This window comes from Oncorhynchus clarkii, chromosome 1 (assembly GCF_045791955.1).
Source record: "Oncorhynchus clarkii lewisi isolate Uvic-CL-2024 chromosome 1, UVic_Ocla_1.0, whole genome shotgun sequence".
Taxonomy (NCBI): Eukaryota; Metazoa; Chordata; class Actinopteri; order Salmoniformes; family Salmonidae; genus Oncorhynchus; species Oncorhynchus clarkii.
In genome coordinates this window covers 18,925,410-18,951,499 of record NC_092147.1, presented here as the reverse complement: position 1 = coordinate 18,951,499, position 26,090 = coordinate 18,925,410, and the positions used below count along the sequence as shown (strand labels likewise).

The 26,090-nt window shown below is 45.9% G+C and overlaps 1 protein-coding gene across 2 annotated transcripts in view; it reads right to left on the bottom strand.

Annotated features, from left to right (window-relative positions):
* The window catches only part of LOC139379479 (fibrillin-2-like), a 106,349-nt gene that overhangs the window by 38,960 nt on the left and 41,299 nt on the right, over positions 1–26,090 (bottom strand). For both annotated transcript variants that reach the window (XM_071122331.1, XM_071122392.1), the window contains exons 8-24: positions 23,856–23,981; positions 17,095–17,220; positions 11,417–11,569; positions 10,393–10,653; positions 6,621–6,764; positions 6,280–6,399; positions 5,968–6,093; positions 5,494–5,616; positions 5,077–5,352; positions 4,753–4,806; positions 4,378–4,503; positions 3,978–4,103; positions 3,320–3,439; positions 1,544–1,681; positions 1,422–1,472; positions 1,090–1,215; positions 320–547 (exon numbers count right to left, since the gene is read on the bottom strand). In XM_071122331.1, coding sequence (XP_070978432.1) covers positions 320–547; positions 1,090–1,215; positions 1,422–1,472; positions 1,544–1,681; positions 3,320–3,439; positions 3,978–4,103; positions 4,378–4,503; positions 4,753–4,806; positions 5,077–5,352; positions 5,494–5,616; positions 5,968–6,093; positions 6,280–6,399; positions 6,621–6,764; positions 10,393–10,653; positions 11,417–11,569; positions 17,095–17,220; positions 23,856–23,981 — 2,424 coding nt within the window. The remainder of the gene's footprint in view (positions 1–319; positions 548–1,089; positions 1,216–1,421; positions 1,473–1,543; positions 1,682–3,319; positions 3,440–3,977; positions 4,104–4,377; positions 4,504–4,752; positions 4,807–5,076; positions 5,353–5,493; positions 5,617–5,967; positions 6,094–6,279; positions 6,400–6,620; positions 6,765–10,392; positions 10,654–11,416; positions 11,570–17,094; positions 17,221–23,855; positions 23,982–26,090) is intronic.

Sequence of the window (26,090 nt, the reverse complement as noted above, 5' to 3'; positions counted from 1 at the left end):
TTCAAGATGGAATCCAGTACGTTCTGTTTTATCAACACCATCTAAAAAAAATGCCTAGTGGTTAACGAGATTAGATGCTGTGGTTGGTTTACAACTGCTGGCATGAGGCCAAAATGGTGTACTTGTTTTGTGTGTAGCTCATCAGTGTAGCAGTAGGACTTTACTCGGAAGCTGTTAGCATAAGAAACATACTGGTGTTCAGAAGATTATGACTTTTTATGTGATACTCATGAAGGCTTCATGAATATGTTGTGAATGCTACATTATCACAACGCAAATGAAGTGTTACCAAGACTAGATAATGAGTGTTAGTGCCTACCTTTGTAGAAGGGTCTGCCAGTCAGGATGTCTCCTCGGTTGGCAAAGCCTGGTCCTCTGGGGCAGATGGCCTTGTACTCCGGGGTTCCCGCCTTGGGACACTCCTCACAGTCAATGCCCCAGGCCGCGCCCACGGAGCAGCAGCACATGTCCACGCGGTAGCGACCGGGCAGCGGCTCGCCACACTCATCCTCGTGCCACTTCATGTAGCACTGCTCACTGCGCACGTCTGAGGGACAGACAGATGGACGGACAACAGTCAGACATGCAGAACTTTACGGATAATGCCTCAATATCCTAACAATGCTAATGTTTGTTTTCACCAAATTTGTATGATGTCTTTTCTCCCATGTAGGTTATCATTCATATTTTATAGTGTATTATAACCTGGGTGGTTTGAGCACTGAATGCTGATTTGGCTGACTGCCGTGGTATATCAGACCGTATACCACGGGTATGACAAAATATTTATTTTTACTGCTCTAATTATGTTGGTAACCAGTTTATAATAACAATACGCCACCTCGGAGGTTTGTGATATATGACCAATATACCACAGCTAAGGGCTGTATCCAGGCACTTGCGTTGTGCATAAGAACAGCCCTTAGCCGTGGTATATTGGCCATATACACCGCACCTCCTCATGCCTTATCGCTTAAATATAGTATATGTGTGAAGTCAACAGCAAAGATACATAATAGCCATGATTTCTGTTATTCTAAAAATGCATGGTGTCTGCCAGAGTTGATGTTCGTGACAGTGGTGTCTTACCCACACATGTGCGTCCACTCCCGTCCAGAGTGAGCCCCTCGCCACACTCACAGCGGAAGGAGCCCTGGGTGTTGACACAGCGCCCGTTGGTACACACCCCCGGGAACACCTCACACTCATTGATGTCTGCAGGGAGGAAATAGGGACAATATTACAAGACACACTGTGCTCTTTGGCTCATCATCTTCTGTGGAAGGGAGGGTGAATGGAATACCACAGGGATGGAAGCAGAGGGCCTGCTACCTTCACAGTTGACTGTGTGTGTGTGTGTGTGTGTGTGTGTGTGTGTGTGTGTGTGTGTGTGTGTGTGTAGGAGTCGATTAGTGTCTTACCTTCACAGTTGACTCCTTTCATACGAGCGAACCCTCTAGAGCAGGCAGTGTCTGTGGAGAGAGACAGCAGTTACAGTACACACCTCACACTTCATTACTTTATTAGGTGTGTTTGTACTGACCGATCTCGCAGCGTTCACAGGGACTGCCCCAGGCAGCTCCCAGTGTAGAGCAGCACTCGGACTTGAGCGTGGCACCGTTGATGTTGACCTCACAGCGGCCATCTTGGATGTTCAGCCAGCACGTTCCCTTCATGCTGTCTGTAGAAGGAAGAGGGGGGAGAGAGAAGAGGGAGAGGGATAGGGAAGAGAGAGGGAGAGAGCGAGAGAGAGAGAGGGGTAGGGAAGAGAGAGAGAGCGAGAGAGAGAGAGAGAGAGAGAGAGAGAGAGAGAGAGAGAGGGGTAGGGAAGAGAGAGGGAGAGAGCGAGAGAGAGAGAGGGGTAGGGGAGAGAGAGAGAGAGAGAGAGAGAGAGAGAGAGAGAGAGAGAGAGAGAGGGAAGAAAGAGAGAGAGTATGTGAGCAAGTGAAGGCCTTCAAGAGAACCCTGCGGAAAAGGCCCATCATCGGTATACAGTACTCCAATCATTCCAAGCACAACAGCACCATCTGTTGTAAGTAACTAACTACAGGTTTCCCTTTCAACAGCTGCCATCTTACCCCAGCCCAAACTGAGACAAATGCATCATATACTTTAATAATTTACTATGGCAGTCCTAATGGACTGAGAGCACAGTCAGAACAAATGGAATGTGCATTTGTTCTCCCGAGACCGTAGGCCCACCCAAAAACTAGACCACAATTTACATTCTCGCCGCTGAGCCATGCCTTTGAACTAATTACACTACCGTTCAAAAGTTTGGGGTCACGTAGAAAAGTCCTTGTTTTTGAAAGAAAAGCTAATTTTTTGTCCATTAAAATGACATCAAATTTATCAGAAATACAGTGTAGACATTGTTAATGTTGTAAATTACTATTGTAGCTGGAAACAGCTGATTTGTAATGGAATATCTACTTAGGCATACAGAGGCCCATTATCAGCAACCATCACTCCTGTGTTCCAATGGCACGTTGTGTTAGCTAATCCAAGTTTATCATTTTAAAGGCTAATTGATCATTAGAAAACCCTTTCGCAATTATGTTAGCACAGCTGAAAACAGTTGTGCTGATAAAAGAAGCAATAAAACTGGCCTTTTTTAGACTAGTTGAGTATCTGGAGCATCAGCATTTGTGAGTTCGATTACAGGCTCAAAATGACCAGAAACAAAGAACTTTCTTCTGATACTTGTCAGTCTATTCTTGTTCTGAGAAATGAAAGCTATTCCATGCGAGAAATTGCCAAGAAACTGAAGATCTGGTACAACACTGTGTACTACTCCCTTCACAGAACAGCGCAAACTGGCTCTAACCAGAAAAGAAAGAAGTAGCTCTGCCTAGAAGGCCATCATCCCGGAGTCGCCTCTTCACTGTTGACGTTGAGACTGAGCTTTTGAGCGTTGAGCTTTTGACGTTGATCTTTTCTATCAAAACAAGGACATTTCTAAGTGACCCCAAACTTTTGAACGGTAGTGTATATGACTCTGCTTTGAACAGAAAACAGAGCTATATTCTAAAGTACAGGAATCTATTAGACTGACAAGGCAGGCTCATGTTGGTGTTTATTCTAATGATTCATCCCAGATTACCATCTGTAGATGTCCAAAGCGGACATTGACTTGTTTATTTAGATTATAATACACCTTCTAGAAGGCCTACTAAGCTAGAAACCTTGGCTCATATCCCACTTTTCACTCTGTCTGCTTGATGTTGATTCTCCGACAGAAGTTTGTCTCGGGAATCCGTTGTTTTTCATTTGTGTCAGATTGAGTCGGGCAGTTGTGATAGATGCCTCATTCTCTTACCCACGCAGATGGTGTTGGTGGAGTCCAGCTTGCTGCCGTGGGAACACTCGCAGTTGAAGGACCCGGCGATGTTGCGGCAGACTCCGTTGACACACGGGCTGGACTCACACTCGTTGATATCTGAAACACATGGATCAGAGCAGGGTTAGGTAAGGCATTGAATAGCCAGCTAAATGGGTCCTATAGACCAGTGGAGGCTGCTGAGGGGAGGATGGCTCATAATAACATCCGGAACGGAGCAAATGGAATGGCATCAAACACCTGTAAATCATGTGTTTTATGTATTTGATACCATTCCCCTATTCCGCTCCAGTCATTACCACAAGCCTTTTCTCCCCAATTAAGGTGCCACCAACCTCCTGTGATCTAGGCAGACATGTGTTTACTTCAACCAGGACAGAAGATATAAGCCAACGTGTTCATAAATCTGATGTTGTATTTAACTCCAATCTTTTATGTGTTAAACAGTTGCAGGTGTATGTACATCTAGCAGATTTGACAACGTTTAGTCAATGAAACGAAAGGGGAATACCAACACACTTCTGATACTCCTAGCATGTTCAACTGTGGTTGCACATTAGTATGCTGATATTGAGGCATTAGAAATGTGAGGTGTGTGTGTGTGTCTTCTCCATTGGTGTGTGTATGAAGTGTTCACCTTCGCAGGTCTCAGAGTCAGGTTTGAAGACGAAGCCTTTGGGACAGGAGCAGGTGTAGCTGCCGGGGGTGTTTCTACACAGGCCGTTGTCACACAGTAGACGGTTCACTAGGCACTCATTGATGTCTGGTAGGTTGAGGATAAGAGGACAACAGGGTTGACTTATCACATGTAACACAAACCAACCAAAACAATCTACCCTCGTGTTTGACATTTAGAAGATGGTTCACGCTGAAAAACGACCTTTGTTCATACGTCAAAGTCAAGACCACGAACATACAGCAGATGTTGTGAAAAATATGTGACTCAGTTTGACTTGACCACTTTTAAGGTCTGATAAACTTTTATTTGGGTTGCTGCTTTTTCCACCAGACATTGAATACAGGAAGCCTGGACTCACCCACGCAGTTCTTGCCGCTGGAGTCGGACTCGTAGCCGATGTTACAGATGCAGCGGTAGCTCCCTCTCAGGTTCTCACACATGCCGTTCTGACAGATGTCAGGATCCAAGGCACACTCGTTGATGTCTGAGGAGACACCCACCACAAACCACAGCCTTAGCTTTAAGCTCTCGCCAACGTCCAGATTCCTGTTCTTCACTTTTCCTTTTTTCTCTCTTTGATTTGAAATTCGGAGTGAAATTCACACCTTTCTGAGGTATGCATTGGAATGTTTGAGGGGAGGCCTGTTAAATGCCAGAATAACTAGCAGTGATTGTAGGGCAGGCTCGAAACCACAGAGACCTAACATTAAACAGCACCAGTCACATGACTCACCTCTGCCGTCAGCGGTGATGCCAATCCCACTGCTGCACACGGCCTGGAACTCAGCTGAAAGCCAAGAGAAAACCCTGTAAGTCACCTGCTAATAAATCCAATGTAACTAAAAATCACAATTTACATTATAATTCTAACAATCACTTCTGCAGAATTTGGAAGAGTTCTAGAGGATCTTAGTCTGGAATCTGAACTGATATGAACCATATTGTGAAACAATACTGAAACAGAGCATATAAGCTTGGATTCCAGTCTAACAGGATGTGAACGACAGCACATGTAAACCAATGATATTTGCTGGTGTGGTTAAGGTTAGTCGGTCACCTGAGTTGCGGGCAGGGCAGGGTTGGCAGGGCTCTCCAAAGCCGTGTTCAGGACTGGCACAGCAGCACTCAGACTTAGTGACAGCGCCAGGGAAGGGACGCGAGCACGTGCCCATCTTGATGGCACCGTAGCAGGTGGTACGCATGTGTGTGTCGACACACACTCTCCCGTCCACATCGATGGCCAGGCCTGGTGGGCACTCACAGCGGAAGGAGCCCTCAGAATTGATACAGCGTCCGTTCATACAGATGCCTGGTGTCTGGCACTCATCAATGTCTGAGGGAGTAGAGAAGGGGAGAGATATGATGATGGTACTTGTCCCACATGGCTGCAATACAGTCATGGAATCAATCAAATGTCCATACAAAGAAACCTTTAGAGAGGATCCACGTCCAGAAATTATATCAGATGACGTACCTGTGCAGTAACGTCTGTTAGGTGCCAGGGCGAAGCCAGATTTGCAGATACACTTGAAGCTACCGTCCTCGTTGATACACATTCCATTGAGACACATGTTGGTGGTGGCACACTCATCATGATCTGGTTGAAGAAATGGATGTGAATTAGGCTTTCTGCCACATAGGCTTTCTGCCACATAGGCTTTCTGCCACGTAGGCTTTCTGCCACATAGGCTTTCTGCCACGTAGGCTTTCTGCCACGTAGGCTTTCTGCCACATAGGCTTTCTGTCACGTAGGCTTTCTGCCACATAGGCTTTCTGCCACATAGGCTTTCTGCCACATGGGCTTTCTGCCACGTAGGCTTTCTGCCACGTAGGCTTTCTGTCACAAACAAATGAGCATAACCTAGTGACATACAGTATGTAATTACCATGTAACAGGCCTCTAGGTGTAGTCCATGCTGTTAGAGAGTAAGGTATGTGTGTAGCTCACCTATGCAGTTCTTCCCATCTGGAGTGAGCTCAAAGCCAGCGTTGCAAATGCACTGGAAGCTTCCGTCAGTGTTGACACAACGTCCGTTACGACACATCACTCCATTCACGATGCACTCATCAATATCTGGGGAGGAATGGGGAGTTGAGGCTTGGTTTGACTGTTAGCCAGGTTAGGTACCAGTCTGTTTCTGTTCTGGACACCTTGTGGTGTTGTTACAGGCAGTCAGTCAGTGGGCCAGCGTACCCAGTCTGTCCATCCAATACAAATGATCATGTTCTGTAGTTGTTCCGGTGAGTGATTGGAACATACCAATGCAGGCCTGTTTGGTGGGGGTGCCCTGGTAGCCTTCGTGGCACTTGCAGTGGTACGATCCAGGTGTGTTGACACAGTCTCCGTTGACACAAGGGTTGCTGACGCACTCATCCACATCTGAAGGAGGGAGGAGAGGAGGCAATACATTTAACAGTGCAACACTGGATGCTCCAATTACAAATCTGAACACTCCCATCCGTGTTAAAAAAAGGTTAAAGAATGAATGCTATTGTGTAAGGCTACCTTGAGTTTTACATCTACCAGAGAAGGTCTGTGTGGTCAGAAGGTGGCAGTAGTGTATATCATTTTCCTAACTGTAATGACTGCAGTGGGCTTACCAATACACTCCCCGCGTACGTCCTGCCTGTAGCCCATGTTACATTCACAGCGGTAGCTGGTCGGGGTGGGGATGCAGCGGCCGTTCAAACACAGGTTGGTGAAATGTTTACACACGTCAATGGTCTCATTGACTGACACAGAGACTGAGGATACACAACACAATCACATTACAATACAATACATTATCACACAATGTTTATTATTTATTAAAACACAGTGAAGAAAAGTTGATGAAAAGCAATAGACTACTCTCTCTGCTTCCACATGGCAAGCGGTGCTGGATCAACAAGTCTGACACCAACAGGCTCCTGAACAGCTTCTATCCCCAAACCATAAGACTGCTAAATAGCTAACAAAATGGCTACATGGACGATCTGCATTGACAGTTTCATTTTTGTACTGACTCTACACACACACACACACAAGACTCTACACACACACACACACACACACACACACACACACACACACACACACACACACACACACACACACACACACACACACACACACTTAATTTGCTCACACACACATAACACCCCTTCAAATTAGTGGAATCGGCTATTTCAGCCAAATCAAGCACACAGCCATGCAATCTCCATATACAAACATTGGCAGTAGAATGGTAGGCCGCAAAGTGGTAGGCAACACAAGCTAACAGAACGGGACTGAAGCGAGTAAAAATGGTCTGTCCTTGGTTGCAACACTCACTACCGAGTTCCAAACTGCCCAAGGAAGCAACGTCAGCATTAGAACTGTTCGATGGGAGCTTCATGAAATGGTTTTCCATGGCCGCGCAGCCGCACACAAGCCTAAGATCACCATGCGCAATGCCAAGTGTCGGCTGGAGTGGTGTAAAGCTCGCAGCCATTGGACTCTGGAGCAGTGGAAAGACGTTCTCTGGAGTGATTAATCAAGCTTCACCATTTGGCAGTCCGAAGGAAAAATCTGGGTTTGGCGGATGCCAAGAGAACGCTACCTCCCCGAATGCATAGTGCCAACTGTAAAGTTTGGTGGAGGAGGAATAATGTTCTGTGGCTGTTTTTCATGGTTCGGGCTAGGGCCCTTAGTTCCAGTGAAGGAAAATCTTCACGCTACAGCAAACAATGACATCATAGACGATTCCATGCATCCAACTTTGTAGCAACAGTTTGGGGAAGGCCCTTTTCTGTTTCAGCATGACAATGTCCCTGTGCACAAAGTGAGGTCCATACAGAAATGGTTTGTCGAGATCGGTGTGGAAGAACTTGACTGGCCTGCTCAGAGCCCTGATCTCAACCTCATTGAACACCTTTTGGATGAATTGGAACACCGAGGGCGAGCCAGGCCTAATCGCTCAACATCAATGGCCGATCTCACTAATGCTCTTGTGGCTGAATGGAAGCAACTCCCCGCAGCAATGTTCCAGCATCTAGTGTAAAGCCTTCCCAGAAAAGTGAAGGCTGTTATAGCAGCAAAAGGGGGGACCAACTCCATATTAATGCCCATGATTTTGGAATGAGATGTTCGACGAGCAGGTGTCTACATACTTTTGGTCATGTAGTGTATATCCCAATGCCTAGTCACCTTACCCCTATACATATCTACCTCTTTATCTCAAGGATCCCTGCACATTGCAAATACTGATATTGGAACTGACCCTGTATACAAGGTATTTAATCCTAGTAAAAATTCCCTGTCTTTGGTCAGTTAGGATCACCACTTTATTTTAAGAATGTGAAATGTCAGAATAATAGTATAGATAATGACTTATTTCAGCTTTTATTTCTTTCATCACATTCCCAGTGGGTCAGAAGTTTACATACACTCAATTAGTATTTGGTAGCATTGCCTTTAAATTGTTTAACTTGGGTCAAACGTTTCGGGTAGCCTTCCACAAGCTTCCACAATAAGTTGGGTGAATGTTGGCCCATTCCTCCTGACAGAGCTGGTGTAACGGAGTCAGGTTTGTAGGCCTCCTTGCTCGCACACGCTTTTTCAGTTCTGCCCACACATTTCCTATAGGATTGAGGTCAGGGCTTTGTGATGACCACTACAATACCTTGACCTTGTTGTCCTTAATCCATTTTGCTACAACTTTGGAAGTATGATTGGTGTCATTGTCCATTTGGAAGACCCATATGCGACCAAGCTTTAACTTCCTGATGTCTTGAGATGTTGCTTCAATATATCCACATAATTTTACTCCCTCATGGCGCCATCTATTTTGTGAAGTGCACCAGTCCCCCCGTGCTTCACGGTTGGGATGGTGTTCTTCAGCTTGCAAGCCTCACCCTTTTTCCTCCAAACATAACGATGGTCATAATGGCCAAGCAGTTCTATTTTTGTTTCATCACACCAGAGGACATTTCCCCAAAAAGTAAGATCTTTGTCCCCATGTGCAGTTACAAAACGTAGTCTGGCTTTTTAATGGCTGTTTTGGAGCAGTGGCTTCTTCCTTGCTGAGCGGCCTTTCAGGTTATGTCGATATAGGACTCGTTTTACTGTGGATATAGATACTTTTGTACCTGTTTCCTCCAGCATCTTCACAAGGTCCTTTGCTGTGGGATTGATTTGCACTTTTTGCACCAAAGTACGTTCATCTCTAGGAGACAGAACGTGTCTCCTTCCTGAGCGGTATGATGGCTGCATGGTTCTATGGTGTTTATACTTGCATATTATTGTTTGTACAGATGAAAACGGTACCTTCAGGCATTTGGAAATTGCTCCCAAGGATGAACCAGACTTGTGGAGGTCTACAAATTTTTTTCTGAGGTCTTGGCTGATTTCTTTTGATTTTCCCATGATGTCAAGCAAAGAGGCACTGAGTTTGAAGGTAGGCCTTGAAATACATCCACAGGTACACCTCGAATTGACTCAAATGATGTCTATTAGCCTATCAGAAGCTTCTGAAGCCATTACATACTTTTCTGGAATTTTCCAAGCTGTTTAAAGGCACAGTCAACTTAGTGTATGTAAACCTCTGACTCACTGGAATTGTGATACAGTGAATTAATTATAAGTGAAATGCACAAAATAGATGTCCTAACCGACTTGCCAAAACTATAGTTTGTTAAAACCTCTACAGGATCGGTGTCCCCCCGCGGGTTGAGCTAACGTAGGCTAATGTGATTAGCATGAGGTTGTAAGAAACAAAATAATTTCCCAGGACATAGACATATCTGATAGGGGCAGAAAGCTTAATTTCTTGTTAATCTAACTGCACTGTCCAAATTACAATAGCTATTACAGTGAAAGAATACCATGGTATTGTTTGAGGAGAGTGCACAATTATGAACTTGAAAATGTATGAATAAACCAATTAGGCACATTTGGGCAGTCTTGATACCACATTTTGAACAGATATACAATGGTTCATTGGATCAGTCTAAATCTTTGCACATACACTGCTGCAACTAGTGGCCAAAGTCTAAATTGGGCCTGGATTTGAATAATATATTTTGGCCTTTCGCTTGCATTTCAAATATGACGGTACAAAAAAACGTTGTTTTTATCTTTGTATTATCTTTTACCAGATCTAATGTGTTATATTCTCCTACATTAATTTAACATTTCCACAAACTTCTTTCCTTTCAAATGGTATCAAGAATATGCATACCCTTGCTTCAGGTCCTGAGCTACAGGCAGTTAGATTTGGGTATGTCATTTTAGGCAAAATTGAGAGGTTTAAGAGGTTTTAAACACTCTAATATCTCTGTTACAAAACTTAAAACCACAGGCTAATAATGCAACACTACTCTATGGACACTTGTCGTGGCCTAACCAACTCACCGATATTACGCCCGCCGCCGTTTCCTCCAAAACCATTGCCTCCTGCTCCCTGTCCCCCTCCTCCGATTCCTCCTCCTCCGATTCCTCCTCCGTTGCCATGGTGACCGTTTCCGTTAGGGTTGAGTTTGTAGCCGTAGCTGTAACCGTGACCGTTGCCGCCGCCGTTGGGGTAGCCGCCCCCATTGGGGAAGACTCCGTGGGGGAAACCTCCGTTACCTGTTCCATGGGGCACCCCCTCGATGCACAGCCTTCTGTACTCATCTATGAGGAAGAGGATAGAAAGGGTTCATATTGGTTATCTTCAATGAAAATGACATGCATGTTTTGTCATGGTTTGGGTTAGTTTGACTTATTTTGATGGTATACTGGGTCAGTGGTTGCATAAAGTCACACACTGGAACAATGCCTGGACATGATTATGGCTGGAAAGATGGGATGTATGAACACACACACACACACACACACTGAGTGAACCCCAGAGGAGGAAATAGCCTCTCACCATAATGAGTGGTGGGAATGAAGGCTGTGTGTGTGTGTGTGTGTGTGTGTGTGTGTGTGTGTGTGTGTGTGAGTACAGCTTGGCACTCATTCATACAAACAATCACAAATGCATGAAAGTAATTAGTATGAAAACACACACTCTCACAAGGGAATAGACATGCAGTAGGTGAGCTAGATGGATGAGGCCAGGGCCATAGTCTTCACCCAGATCTCTTCCATCGTTCTCCTTCGGTTTTTAGTCATGATGTCATCCTCTTCAGCCCCTTTCCCACAGCGAGGGGATGTGGGATGGTGAATTATTTACATTGTCAGTTAAATGGCAGGCTCTTTATGTTTAATCCAAGCTGTTCAAGCGGTTCATTCATAACACATGTAAAAAATAACTCTTGCCATTGATCTGCAAAAGGGAGTTTGGACTCCCTTAGGACTGTGGGTCAGTAGTGGTAAGTATAAGTGTGTGTGTGTGTGTGTGTGTGTGTGTGTGTGTGTGTGTGTGTGTGTGTGTGTGTGTGTGTGTACACACCGGATCCCCTGACAGGGCACATCTCAGGGATCTGTCCAGAAGCCCAGCAGCGGCCCGTGTCACAGCAGCACTGCATCTTGGTATACTGGCCCTGCAGGTCACCCGCACAGCGCCCGTTCGCCAACGCCGAGAAACACGTGCCCACACGCTGGTCTGAGGGGGGAGAGGATGGAGGGAGAAGGGGAGAGAAAGAGAGATGGGAAGAGAGGTCAGTATGCTTTACGGTGAGTCACTCAGATCACTCATGACCTGTGTTGTAACACGGCTGACTTTCAGATCATGTAGAAAATCTACTGTTACGTTTTCACCTTTATGCAGACCATGTTATAATGCACATGCTTTAACATACTGTAAATACTCTGGTGACCAAGTATAAACACAATACTGCAGTGTTTCACTTCATGTGGGTCACAGACCGTTTCTACTGGCACACAGTGTACGGTTGTGACAGGAAACAGGTGTTTGTACATTCTTGAGGATCACAAGAAAATTCAGTAGCCTTCAGCACAAAAACGCATGACAAGCACCTCCCTACCACACAGATGATATAGGGAGTGGGGATGGAGGTGTGGTTGCAGGGGCAGGGGGAAATAGAGGGGCAGGGGGAAATAGAGTGGCAGGGGAAAAAGAGGTGCAGGGGGAAGAGAGGGGCAGGGGGAAAAGAGGGGCAGGGGGAAATAGAGGGGCAGGAGGAAATAGAGGGGCAGGGGGAAATAGAGAGGCAGGGGGAAAAGAGGGGCAGGGGGAAAAGAGGGGCAGGGGGAATAGAGGGGCAGGGGGAAGAGAGGGGCAGGGGGAGGGGGAAGAGAGGGGTAGGGGGAAGAGAGGGGCAGGGGGAAATAGAGGGGCAGGGGGAAATAGAGGGGCAGGGGGAAGAGGGAAAGAGAGGGGAAAGGAGGAAAGATGGGGGAAAGAGATGTGAAGGGGGAAGGGGGAGTACAAGTTGATTAACTTGGCTAATGAGGCAGCAGTCTGGAATTAACCAGTTCCATGTGGAGCAATCCTGGCCAATTATATTATACATGAGAAGCTGTGTGTCTAGGGTTTACAGCCAAACTTTCCCCCTTGCTTCCCTCATCACTCCCTGCCTCCCTCCCTAGGACCAACCTAGCTGGGGGCATGATTGGGGGAGGATGGGTGTGGAGAGGTGGGGATATGGGAGCAGAGAGGGGGAGAGAGGAGAAAGGGAAAGTGGTGATGGGGATGATGATAACTTCAATGGGAACCAGACCCGTAGCTAGCTAGTCTATAGCAATCCACACAAACGCATGCTTTCTCTTTTACAGACTGGGTTTTCACAGTGTGACGGACGGGGCATTAGGGCTGATTAGTGTTGGGCTCAACATGTCCCTCTGGTCTGCTTCTCCACGCTATGCTGCTAGAGTTGACATTCCTGGACCTGGAGCCCCCCGCTCACTTCATGTAATCTGGTGGATGGGGGAGGAGGGGGGTAGTTTCTTAGTCTACCTCCCACTTGCAAAACACACCCAAGCAAACAGGGGAGCCAGCCACAGCATGGGTCTGGCTGTAGCTGAGGACATATGGTGGGATGTGTCAGACAGGCCCTGATATCACAGTGCACTTTTATTTGTTCCTGGGGACAGTTCACCGGATTACACTAGACAGATGGATGAGATAAAAAGGGCCTGGAGGAGAGGAGGAGAAATACAGACAGCAGGGGGTGGAAGGAGAGGGAGTGTGAGAGAAATTGTCAGTCCCCTTGGGGGAGAGAGAGAGAGAGAGAGAGAGAGAGAGAGAGAGAGAGAGAGAGAGAGAGAGAGAGAGATATTATACCATACAGCTCGTTTTCCCAATCAGGCTACACTTCCCTCTCTTCCCTCTGCTCCCTCTCTTCCCTCTGCTCCCTCTCTTCCCTCTGCTACCTCTCTTCCCACTCCTCCTTCTCTTCCCTCTCTTCCCTCTTCCCACTCCTCCTTCTCTTCCCTCTCTTCCCGCTGCTCCCTCTCTTCCCACTCCTCCCTCTCTTCCCTCTGCTCCCCCTCTTCCCTCTGCTCCCTCTCTTCCCTCTGCTCCTTCTCTTCCCTCTCTTCCCTCTGCTCCCTCTCTTCCCTCTGCTCCCTCTCTTCCCTCTGCTCCCTCTCTTCCCTCTGCTCCCTCTCTTCCCTCTGCTCCCTCTCTTCCCTCTGCTCCCTCTCTTCCCTCTGCCCCCTCTCTTCCCACTCCTCCTTCTCTTCCCACTCCTCCTTCACTTCCCACTCCTCCTTCTCTTCCCTCTGCTCCCTCTCTTCCCTCTGCTCCCTCTCTTCCCTCTGCTCCCTCTCTTCCCTCTGCTCCCTCTCTTCCCACTCCTCCTTCTCTTCCCACTCCTCCTTCTCTTCCCACTCCTCCTTCTCTTCCCACTCCTCCATCACTTCCCTCTGCTCCCTCTCTTCCCTCTGCTCCCCCTCTTCCCTCTGCTCCCTCTCTTCCCTCTGCTCCCTCTCTTCCCACTGCTCCCTCTCTTCCCTCTGCTCCCTCTCTTCCCTTTACTCCCACTCTTCCCTCTGCTCCCTCACTTCCCACTCCTCCTTCTCTTCCCTCTGCTCCCTCTCTTCCCTCTGCTCCCTCTCTTCCTACTCCTCCTTCTCTTCCCACTCCTCCTTCTCTTCCCACTCATCCTTCTCTTCCCACTCCTCCTTCTCTTCCCTCTCTTCCCTCTGCTCCTTCTCTTCCCACTCCTCCTTCTCTTCCCACTCCTCCTTCTCTTCCCACTCCTCCTTCTCTTCCCACTCCTCCTTCTCTTCCAACTCCTCCTTCTCTTCCCTCTCTTCCCTCTGCTCCCTCTCTTCCTACTCCTCCTTCTCTTCCCACTCCTCCTTCACTTCCCACTCCTCCTTCTCTTCCCTCTGCTCCCTCTCTTCCCTCTGCTCCCTCTCTTCCTACTCCTCCTTCACTTCCCACTCCTCCTTCTCTTCCCACTCTTCCTTCTCTTCCCACTCCTCCTTCTCTTCCCACTCCTCCTTCTCTTCCCACTCCTCCTTCACTCCCCACTCCTCCTTCTCTTCCCACTCCTCCTTCTCTTCCCACTCCTCCTTCTCTTCCCACTCCTCCTTCTCTTCCCTCTGCTCCCTCTCTTCCCACTCCTCCTTCTCTTCCCACTCCTCCTTCACTCCCCACTCCTCCTTCTCTTCCCACTCCTCCTTCTCTTCCCACTCCTCCTTCTCTTCCCACTCCTCCTTCTCTTCCCACTCCTCCTTCACTTCCCACTCCTCCTTCTCTTCCCACTCCTCCTTCTCTTCCCACTCCTCCTTCTCTTCCCACTCCTCCTTCTCTTCCCACTCCTCCTTCACTCCCCACTCCTCCTTCTCTTCCCACTCCTCCTTCTCTTCCCTCTGCTCCCTCTCTTCCCTCTGCTCCCTCTCTTCCTACTCCTCCTTCTCTTCCCACTCCTCCTTCTCTTCCCACTCCTCCTTCTCTTCCCACTCCTCCTTCTCTTCCCTCTGCTCCCTCTCTTCCTACTCCTCCTTCTCTTCCCACTCCTCCTTCTCTTCCCACTCCTCCTTCTCTTCCCACTCCTCCTTCTCTTCCCACTCCTCCTTCACTTCCCACTCCTCCTTCTCTTCCCACTCCTCCTTCTCTTCCCACTCCTCCTTCACTTCCCACTCCTCCTTCTCTTCCCACTCCTCCTTCACTTCCCACTCCTCCTTCACTTCCCACTGCTCCTTCTCTTCCCACTGCTCCTTCTCTTCCCTCTGCTCCCTCTCTTCCCACTCCTCCTTCTCTTCCCACTCCTCCTTCACTCCCCACTCCTCCTTCTCTTCCCACTCTTCCTTCACTTCCCACTCCTCCTTCACTTCCCACTCCTCCTTCTCTTCCCACTCTTCCTTCTCTTCCCACTCCTCCTTCTCTTCCCACTCCTTCTCTTCCCACTCCTCCTTCTCTTCCCACTCCTCCTTCTCTTCCCACTCCTCCTTCTCTTCCCACTCTTCCTTCTCTTCCCACTCCTCCTTCTCTTCCCACTCCTCCTTCTCTTCCCACTCTTCCTTCTCTTCCCACTCCTCCTTCTCTTCCCACTCCTCCTTCACTTCCCACAACAGAGAAAGGGGATCGTTTTGATGTTTTTTTCCTCCTCTCCTCCCACCCTTTCTGTCTTGTCTTGCTTGTTGTCGTGGTGGTGTCAGCTTTGTTCTCCTGCAGGCCTCTAAGTGAGTCCAGATGCCTTCTACCTTTGACGCTAAACAATCTGCCATACAACCAGGCCAGGCAGAACAGAAGAGAACAGAGGCCTCCTTGTCAGATCAACGTTGACCCTGTTCATTGTTCCCTTGGCATTTCCACCCTATTTCCCTTTTTTGTCAAAAGACAACAAACAAGTAGAGCAGAGATTTTCAACAGATAATGAAAAAATGTATTGCGTGCCAAAGAGAGCGGGGGGCCAACAAAACCTTGATCCGGAAGAGAATTTGAATATGGCATTCTACTGCCTGGTAGACTTTGGGGCGCACAACTTTTCAATTAAAGTAATCAAGGGGTTCTGCTTGGCTATGAGCGGGGCCTTGAATGAAGGACAGCTATGAGCAGGGCCTTGAATGAAGGACAGCTATGAGCAGGGCCTTGAATGAAGGACAGCTATGAGCGGGGCCTTGAATGAAGGACAGCTATGAGCAGGGCCTTGAATGAAGGACAGCTATGAGCGGGGCCTTGAATGAAGGACAGTTATGAGCGGGGCCTTGAATAAAGGACAGTTATGGGGCCTTGAATGAAGGACAGTTATGGGGCCTTGAATGAAGGACAGCTATGAGCGGGGCCTTGAATGAAGGACAGTTATGGGGCCTTGAATGAAGGACAGCTATGAGCGGGGCCTTGAATGAAGGACAGTTATGAGCGGGGCCTTGAATGAAGGACAGTTATGAGCGGGGCCTTGAATGAAGGACAGCTATGAGCGGGGCCTTGAATGAAGGACAGCTATGAGCGGGGCCTTGAATGAAGGACAGCTATGAGCGGGGCCTTGAATGAAGGACAGTTATGAGCGGGGCCTTGAATGAAGGACAGTTATGAGCGGGGCCTTGAATGAAGGACAGTTATGAGCGGGGCCTTGAATGAAGGACAGCTATGAGCGGGGCCTTGAATGAAGGACAGCTATGAGCGGGGCCTTGAATGAAGGACAGCTATGAGCGGGGCCTTGAATGAAGGACAGTTATGAGCGGGGCCTTGAATGAAGGACAGTTATGAGCGGGGCCTTGAATGAAGGACAGTTATGAGCGGGGCCTTGAATGAAGGACAGCTATGAGCGGGGCCTTGAATGAAGGACAGTTATGAGCAGGGCCTTGAATGAAGGACAGTTATGAGCGGGGCCTTGAATGAAGGACAGTTATGAGCGGGCCTTGAATGAAGGACAGTTATGAGCGGGGCCTTGAATGAAGGACAGTTATTGGACTCCCATTCGGACGCTGTTTAAAAGCAACAGAACCAGCTCTCTGGTGGCCATTTTGATACGAGTTGCTGGTGATTGCAGGCTCTCTACATTAACACCTGGTAGTGTTTCAGGGTGTGAGACAGAGGTGCTAATGCTAAATGTTATAACAGCAGTCAAGACCTGCTGCAGAACTTCTTGACTCATCAGAACACTAGTCACAGGAGGACAGGAGGGAGAAGTCCAGATGTGAGCAGTCAGTGGCTAACAGGAGGGGGAAGGAGAGAGGGGGTGGGTGTGTTTGGAGGGGGCAGTGGTAACTCACCTACACATCTGGCACCGTCAGTGCTTGTGATGTAACCACGGGGACAGGTGCAGACGTAGCTACCGGCTGTGTTGGTGCATTCACCTCCGTCACACACATCTGGGATAGTGCTGCACTCGTCAATATCTGAAACACACACACAAACACTTAGATCATTGGAGTTATAGCATCCACTGAGCTCCATCACACACAGTAAATCAAAACCCTGTCACAGGCATTGTTTGGAAGAATTGCTTTTCCTTGATAGCAGCTGTTCAAAGTCTTTGGATCTATCTAAAATATTTGAAGGAATGGATGATATCTCATCTGTCAAAAGGCACTTGAGGGCCTCAAATAATCACTATTCATAATAACTCTATAGACAAGAGCAGGACCTACCGCCAGACTCAGTCAAGACAACCTGAGTCCCGGTCTGAAAGGAGGAGGCGATCAAATGGAAAATGTATAGGTTCATTTTCTGCCAAATGACTTTATTTCACACTGGTCTACATTTATCAATGTCCAACACACCTCAGTGGACTTCATAACTGTGGTGGATTTTAAGAGTTCTAAATGGTGAGTTTTTCCCACACACACCATGAGAGAAATTCAGCTGCCCCAGAGAGATTACATTAGACCTGGGAGTCAGCAGTAAAGAGCTAGTGTGTGTGTGTGTTTACGTGTGTGTGCACACGCCTGTGTGTATGTTTGTATGTGTGTGAGTTAGCCAGGACTTGGCAGGGTCTACTCCTCTGTGTGGTGTATTACAGTATATTACCTTACACATGAAAAGGCCTCTCACTGCTATGAGCTTCCAGACGGCATTGGGTTTTTATGACGTGCTACCACTTATCTATACACATACATAATTACCTTTATTTGGTCAAATTACAGCATGCGTGTGTGTATACCGTGGTGTGTGAGACATGTGGTGGCATGCCGTAAATGTGTGTGAGTAGTTGGCGGGTATGCATGAACGCTGTCTATTGGGCTGTGTGTGTGTGTGTGTGATGATGCACACAGTGGAAAGTTAAGAGCCACTGGGTCCCCTGCTGACTATTGTCTGACTGCAGTGGTAAAAGGTTATCCTCAAGTCATATATAAAAAAGTATGAAAATAAACGTGGCGTCAGCATTCCCTCTGAATAGGAGCAGACTTTACACAGCTCAGACATGGAGAGCTGTGTGTGTGTGTCGGTCTCTGCATGTGTGAGAAAGTGTATATGTGTGTGTGTGGGTGTGTGTGTGTGTGTGTAACTGTGTATGTCTGTACAGTATGCGTGTGTGTGTGTTAGGGTTGCACATTTTGGGGAATATTCAGAGGTGGAAACTTTCTGTGGGAATTAACTGGAATATATGGGAATTAACGGATATATATGCAAATTAATATTATTACCAATTAAATGTAATGTTCTTTGCATTGGATATATTTACCATATCATATGGAGACAGAAAAATACACCTATTACCTTATCATAAGTAGACATAATTGCAAATGAATAAATCCTTCCAATCCTTCAAATAAAAAAAAATGCTTTAGTTACGAATCGAACTTTAATTAAATTGACTCTTCACAAGGGATGATTTCACTGAACAACAAAAGGGAATATTGAATGATCCCCAAAGATCCATCGCATCTCCCAAAAACGTTTTCAACATGCATTTGTAAAATGATAGTGTAGAAACTAAAGCTTTGGTTGTCTTCCTCTCAGGCTTCCATGTCTTCTCCCCGGACCTCTTCAATGTTCACCTCTTGAACATCAGACTCATCTGTCACTTTCCAAACTGAGGATGGCTCGTTGTCAGGCTGGTCAGCCTGTTGCATGCTTTGGTGTGTGTGTGTGTGTTCCCAAACAAGGACCAGTTGTGTATTTAAATACTGTATTCTTGACATAGCTCACTCTAATACTTCTGCTAATGTACATAGCATTTTAGTTACACTGCTTATACACACAGCATATGTATGTGTAGCCGATGTGAAATGGCTAGCTAGTTAGCGGTGGTGCGCGCTAGTGGCTTTTCAATCGGTGACGTCACTTGCTCTGAGACCTTGAAGTAGTGGTCCCCCTTGATGAGGGCTGCGGCTTTTGTGGAGCGATGGGTAACGATGCTTCGAGGGTGACTGTTGACGTGTGCAGAGCGTCCCTGGTTCGCGCCCAGGTCGGGGCGAGGGGATGGACGTAAAGTCTATACTGTTACATATGTATATACTAGATTCTTGATATAGCTCACGGTAATATATCTACTGCTGACCATATTATTCTTAGTATATCTTGTGTAAATTTATCCGGTGTATATACGTATAGATGGCATTTGGATTACTGTTACAGTGCTATTTGGGTTACATAACTGGTTTAGTTTTTTAAAGCTGCAATATGTAACTTTTTGGGCGACCTGACAAAATTCACATAGAATGTGAGTTATAGATCTGTCATTCTCATTGAAAGCAATTCTAAGAAGTGGTATATATGTTCTATGTACGCTATTTCTATGCTTCCCGTTTTAAGTTTAGTCTTTTACTTCCAGGTTTGTACACCAGCTTCAAACTCCTGAAAATACAATATTTTTGGTTATTGAAAATATTTTTAACAGAGGTTTAGATGGTACAATGATTCTTTACACTATACTTGCTTGTTTTGTCACATAAACTGAAATTAGGCAAATTATTCTAATTTTAGCAACCCGGAAATGGTGGAGCGATTTCTGCATAGTGAATCTTTAAATACATATTTGTAAAATTATTTGTGCACTTATCATAAGCATTTAGCGGCAACTGCTATAACATCTGCTAAACTGAGTATGCAACCAATACATTTTTATTTTATTTTATTTTGAGTTTCTTCCAGGTATATGACTGTTTCTAACCCTTCATTGACCCTTAGGGTCTACTGATATCCCCCAGCTGATCTCTCTCTCTACATCTGTTACTGGACACCCAGGCCCTGTTCAAAAAATGCACTCTTCCTTCCTTCCTTTACTAATCACAGATTGGAAAGTGATTGGATAAGTAAAAGCAAAAAAAAATTACCAACATAACTCTTAGACCAACTCTCTCCTTCATTAAGGAAGGAAGGAAGGAAGGAAGGAAAGAGGGAAGTAAGAATTTCCAAAGTATTTGAGCAGAGCCTGAGTTTCTCTCCTTCACCCAATAGGGAATCATCAGTGGTCTAGCATTGGTTCTATGGTAGTTAATGATATTAGGGAGTGGAGGGAACTGATCAGAAGAAGCTGGTGGGATGAGCAATAGAAGGATGGACACATTTTAATGCCTAGAATGGAATAAACGGAACGAAGTCAAACATGTGGTTGCCATATCTTTGATATGTTTGCTACCCTACCATTCATTCCCTTCCAGCCATTACAATGAGCCCGTCCTCCTTTAGCTCCTCCCACCAGCCTCTTCTGGAACTGACTGGGTGAGGAGTGAGGTGGGTAAAGGACCTAATATTGGTCATGCTCTGCACTATCACTTAACGCAAGAGTTCTCAAAGTGGGGTCCGCGGAGGTCCCTGGCCAGAATATATAACAAGAGTATATTATTACTTCGGAAAGTATTCAGACCCCTTGACTTTTCCCACATTTTGTTACGTTACAGCCGTATCGTAAAATTTATGAAATTGTTTTTTTCCCTCATCAGTCTACACACACCATACCCCATAATGACAAAGCAAAACACGTTTTTAGACATTTTTGCTAATTCATTAAAAATCTATATTTATTCAGACTCTTTACTCAGTACTTTTTTGAAACACCTTCGGCAGCGTGGAGTCTTCTCGGGTATGACCCTACAAGCCTGGCACACATTTATTTGGGGAGTTTCTCCTATTCTTCTCTGCAGATCCTCTCAAGCTCTATCATGTTGGATGGGGAGTGCAGCTGCACAGCTTTTTTCAGATCTCTCCAGAGATGTTTGACCGGGTTCAAGTCTGGGCTCTGGCTGGGCCACTCAAGGACATTCAGAGACTTGTCCCAAAGCCACTCCTGCGTTGTCTTGGCTGTGTGCTTAGGGTTGTTGTCCTGTTGGAAGGTGAATGTTTGCCTCAGTCTGACGCTCTGAGTGCTCTGGAGCAGGTTTTCATCAAGGATCTCTCTGTACTCTTCTCCATTCATCTTTGCCTCGATCCTAACTAGTCTCCCAGTCCCTGCCGCTGAAAAACATCCCCACAGTATGATGCTGCCACCACCATGCTTCACCGTAGGGATGGTGCCAGGTTTCCTCTAGACGTGGCGCTTGGCATTCAGGTCATGGAGTTCAATCTTGGTTTCATCAAACCAGAGAATCTTGTTTCTCATGGTCTGAGAGTCGTTAGGTGCCTTTTGGCAACTCCAAGCGGGCTGTTATGTGCCTTTTACTGAGGAGTGGCTTCCGTCTGTCCACTCTACCAGAAAGGCCTGATTCGTGGAGTGCTGCAGAGATGGTTGTCCTTCTAGAAGGTTCTCCCATCTCCACAGAGGAATTCAGAGTGATCAACAGGTTCTTGGTCACCTCCCTGACCAAGGTCCTTCTACCCTGATTGCTCAGTTTGGCCGGGCGGCCAGCTCTAGGAAGAGTCTTGGTGGTTCCAAACATCTTCCATTTAAGAATGATGGAGGCCAATGTGTTCTTGGGGACCTTCAATGCTGCAGAAATGTTGGTACCCTTCTCTAGGTCTGTGCCTCGACACAATCCTGTCTCGGAGCTCTATGGACAATTCCTTCGACCTCATGGCTTGGTTTTTGCTCTAAGATGCACTGTCAACTGTTGGACCTTATATAGACAGGTGTGTGCCTTTCCAAATCATGTCCAATCAATTTAATTTACCACAGGTGGACTCCAATCAAGTTGTAGAAACATCTCAAGGATGATCAATGGAAACAGGATGCACCTGAACTCAATTTCGAGTCGCATAGCAAACGGTCTGAATACTTATGTAAATAAGCTATTTCTGTTTTTATTTTTTATACATTTGCAAAAAAATCTAAAAAACAGTTTTGGCTTTGTCATTATGAGGTATTGTGTGTAGATTGCCAAGATAAACATTATATTTAATACATTTTAGAATAAGGCTGAAACGTAACAAAATGTGGAAAAAGTTAAGGGGTCTGAATACTTTCCGAAGGCATTGCTAACAACAGATTAAACAACTTTTGGCAAAGGGATCCATGGAATTGTACCTTTATTTAACTAGGCAAGTCAGTTAAGAACAAATTCTTCTTTTCAATGGCGGCCTAGGAACATTGGGTTAACTGCCTCTTCAGGGGCAGAACGACAGCTCGGGGACAACGCTCAGACCACTAGGCTACCCTGCCACCCCATAAGTTGAATAAGTTTCAATTGTGAAAACAATACAAAGTAATATTATTCATCTGCAATTTATGTTCCTAACCCTGGGCAACATGGGCCTGGAAGACTCACAGGGATATTGGTATCCACAGTACGATTATATATTTTTCAACTCAAAACTATTTCCCCCAAATGTTATTTTTGTACATAAATGCACTCACTGCATTTTAAGCTTTAAAACTGAGAAGTTTTCTCTCTGCCAAAATGTGTAGAACTTTAGGAAATTAGCTTGAAACCTGCATAAAAATGTATCCGATGCCAAGAGGCGGGACTTTTAAATGTTCTTTCCCCGGGTCAGAGACTTGGTTCGTTCAGTCATGCACTGCAGACGTCATAGTAAAAATTCAATGTAGACTATTTTTATCGCACTCAGGTTGTGTTCTGATTATGAGAGGGTGCCTGATGAATTTGCTATCACAAAACCCTAGACTTAATGAGTCCCTAAGGTCATTGATTATTACAATGCCTCTCTCTGCCTGAGAGGAGCAAGGGGATGGTTTATACACGGTTTATACACCATAACCCTGCTGAGTCAGCGTTTATGTACTCCTTCTCTCCTGCTGGGCTGGTTTAATAAGGACTCAATCCTAACATGAGATGTGTGTGCGTACTGTAATTCAGACTTTGGGTAATATAAGGGATGTCAATGAGAGGTATGCGTGGGACAGTGAGTTAGGCATGCAATCTCCAGATTGAAGCTAAACTGTTGTGAGGTTTTAAGGTATAGTATACTACTTTGGTATGTACTTGTATGGTACAGTATGATGTTAGAGTACAAGTTCCTATGAGCCACTACCTTTACTGAGAATAGTGATTGGCAGGTAGAGGGGAAAACAAAGTGCACACAACTATACTCCTAGACAGCACATCAGACAGTGTAGTTAAGTGGGTGAAATACCTCTGGCTGAAACAGTCCCGGAGCTCTTTCCAACCTCCCCAAAGACTAGGAACCCATCCAAGGTCTACAGCCCCCACCTTGCAAAGTGCCTCAGCCTGTCTGTCTTCATTATGCATTGTTTAAATTCCACCCAATCAACATATAGCAATGCGACCCCTAACTGGAGTGTGTGTGTGTGTGTGTGTGTGTGTGTGTGTGTGTGTGTGTGTGTGTGTGTGTGTGTGTGTGTGTGTGGATTTCCATATCAGTGACCAGATAACCACAGAAGCTAATCGCCACTGACTGTCTGGCAAAAGTATTCAAAACACTGATAATAGTGCATAACAAAACCCCGGCAAAAAACAAAACAAAACAAAACAAAACTATGCTCACAATTCAAAATCCTTCCTCTAATTCTTAACTGAGGCACTGAGTTCAGTTAGCTAAGCCTACTAAAATTATGACCAATATGTTTTCCATTACATGAATTCAGTGTAAGTAATACATTCCAGTTTGTTATATAATGTGAATAATAATATGGTATTACTACAGGGGTTAAGTGAGAGAGCTGTGTGTAACTCACCTTCACACTTGTGGCTGGTGTCACTCTGGCGATGGCCCACGGGACATTTACACTCATAGGAGCCCACTGTGTTGATACAGTTACCTCCTGCACACAGCCCAGGGATGGCCTGACACTCATCCACATCTAGAGAAGGGAGAGGGGGAGAAGGTGGGAAATTGAGGGAGAGAAAGAGAGGAAGAGAAAAGGATAGGGATAGAGGGAGGGAAGAAGAATGGAGACCATTATCACAAATAAGCAGTACTTAACACGAGTTGCTTTAAGAGTTGCTGTTTAAGTACTCTGAGTCTGCTCTTAACGAGTGAGGCATCTTCTGAAGCTTTACTGCCCACCCACTAACCTTGAATCAAATGGAGTCTATAAATGTGGTTGAAATAAATGTGGATTTTAAGCTCTGTGATATACAGTGTCTTAGATTTTAAAGGGAAGTAGGTATAAACATTACATCACTGTACCACAACCAATCATGATCGGTCATATGGTTAAAATACGCTTTTCAGGAGTTTTTGTTGCAGCATTAAAACCAGTTTACAGGGGCACAGCAGGACAGAACAGGGCACCGCCACCTAGGAACCAAGACCAGTCCAGACTGTAGCCCTTGTTTGAGCAGGGAGTGGGTTCATGTACACGTATGTTTTCTATCATGCCGTGAGTAAAGATGACGGAACTGTATGCGTAGGGTTCTGATTGGACAGTGGACACCGTAACCAGGAAACACAAAGCAGTGTCTTCTTTAAACTGGCTTAATGAGAGGGAAAAGTCATTTATCACCTCATCTTCCTCCCCTCTTCACACATTTACACTTCGTTAGCTCACAGTCTGGCCACGATAGCCAGGAAGAGGTGTTGGCATTTCATCATCTTCAGTGGAAACACATTGACAGACCCCTCAGTGTGTCTAGAGGGGTTCGTCTGGGTATGTGAATATGTGCTGAGACTGGTATGTGTCTGGATGGTATGAAGACATGGACATAGAAACACTACGTGTGGGCAGAGACGTGCACACACACCTGGTCATCTAACTCTGCACCAGTCTCAGAGAGGGAAGTTGGCACACCTTACCAGTATCCAGCCAAGCAACCAAGATTTATACCCCCTCTCTCTCTCACCCCACACACACACACAAACTCAGTCTGTTTCTAATCATGTGAATACCTTCGACCTCTATTCCTTTTTAACAAAGCCTGAAAATGTGCTCTCATGTTGAGGAGCGCCGACTGCCAGCGGCGGCAAGAGCATCCAAACCCATGATGTCTGGAATGCTTTCCTTACATTGGGATTCATGTGCATGTGTGCTTTGAACTGGTTCCAACAGGACTTTTTGGGGGGGCTTTCTGGAGAATAGGTGACTTCCTTGGTGTGTATTGTATATAAAGGCAGACTGATAGAGGCTCAGTGAGAGAACATGACTTTTCAGATAAAAAATACTATAACAGAAAAGCTATCAGGAAGGAAGGATTTTATTAAGCTATAACTGTCATACAGTCATGTCTGTGGCCAGGCCTATTCATTTAGCAATAATTGTGTGTAATGAATGATTTGACTCAGAGTTGAATGTACAATGTCTGCTGAATGTACAATGTGTACCATGTGTAATAACTTGAATCAGCTTTGGATATTTTAGGAATACTTTGGTTTTTGAAGTGTCTTTTAAGGGCACATCTGAGGTATGATTTAGTTTGAGCATCAATTGTTTTCTTGCTTTTTGTCCTGTGGCCAAAGCGGACAAATAATCCACTGAGCACATACGTCAATTCAACGTCTATTCATGGTAATGAAGTGGAAACAACGTTGACAAAACCCCAAGGCGCTCAGTCACATCGGTAATTCAAAGGTGTGCAGAGTGAAGTTTGAAAGCCTAACTGCTGTTTCAGGATCGTATTTCTTTTTCAGTTGTTCAGTTCTTTACAGCTATTTTTCATTAGAATGTGTGCAAAAGCTTTTGTATAAAATGTGTCTCTCAGCACACCTTACTGAGAATGTGTCAACACTCAACATGCACTTTAGAGGACACTGCTGACTTGCAAAACGACTAACCACATCTAAAACTGACCTTACCTTAACCCTAACCTTAAACAAACCCATATCCCTGACCCTAACTTAATTATAAATCATTCTGAAATTAAATATCTGTCTGGAATGGAGCGAATGGAATGGCATCAAACACAAGGAAACCACGTGTTTGATGTATTTGATACCATTTAAGGTACTACCAACCTCCTGTGGTATGTATGTG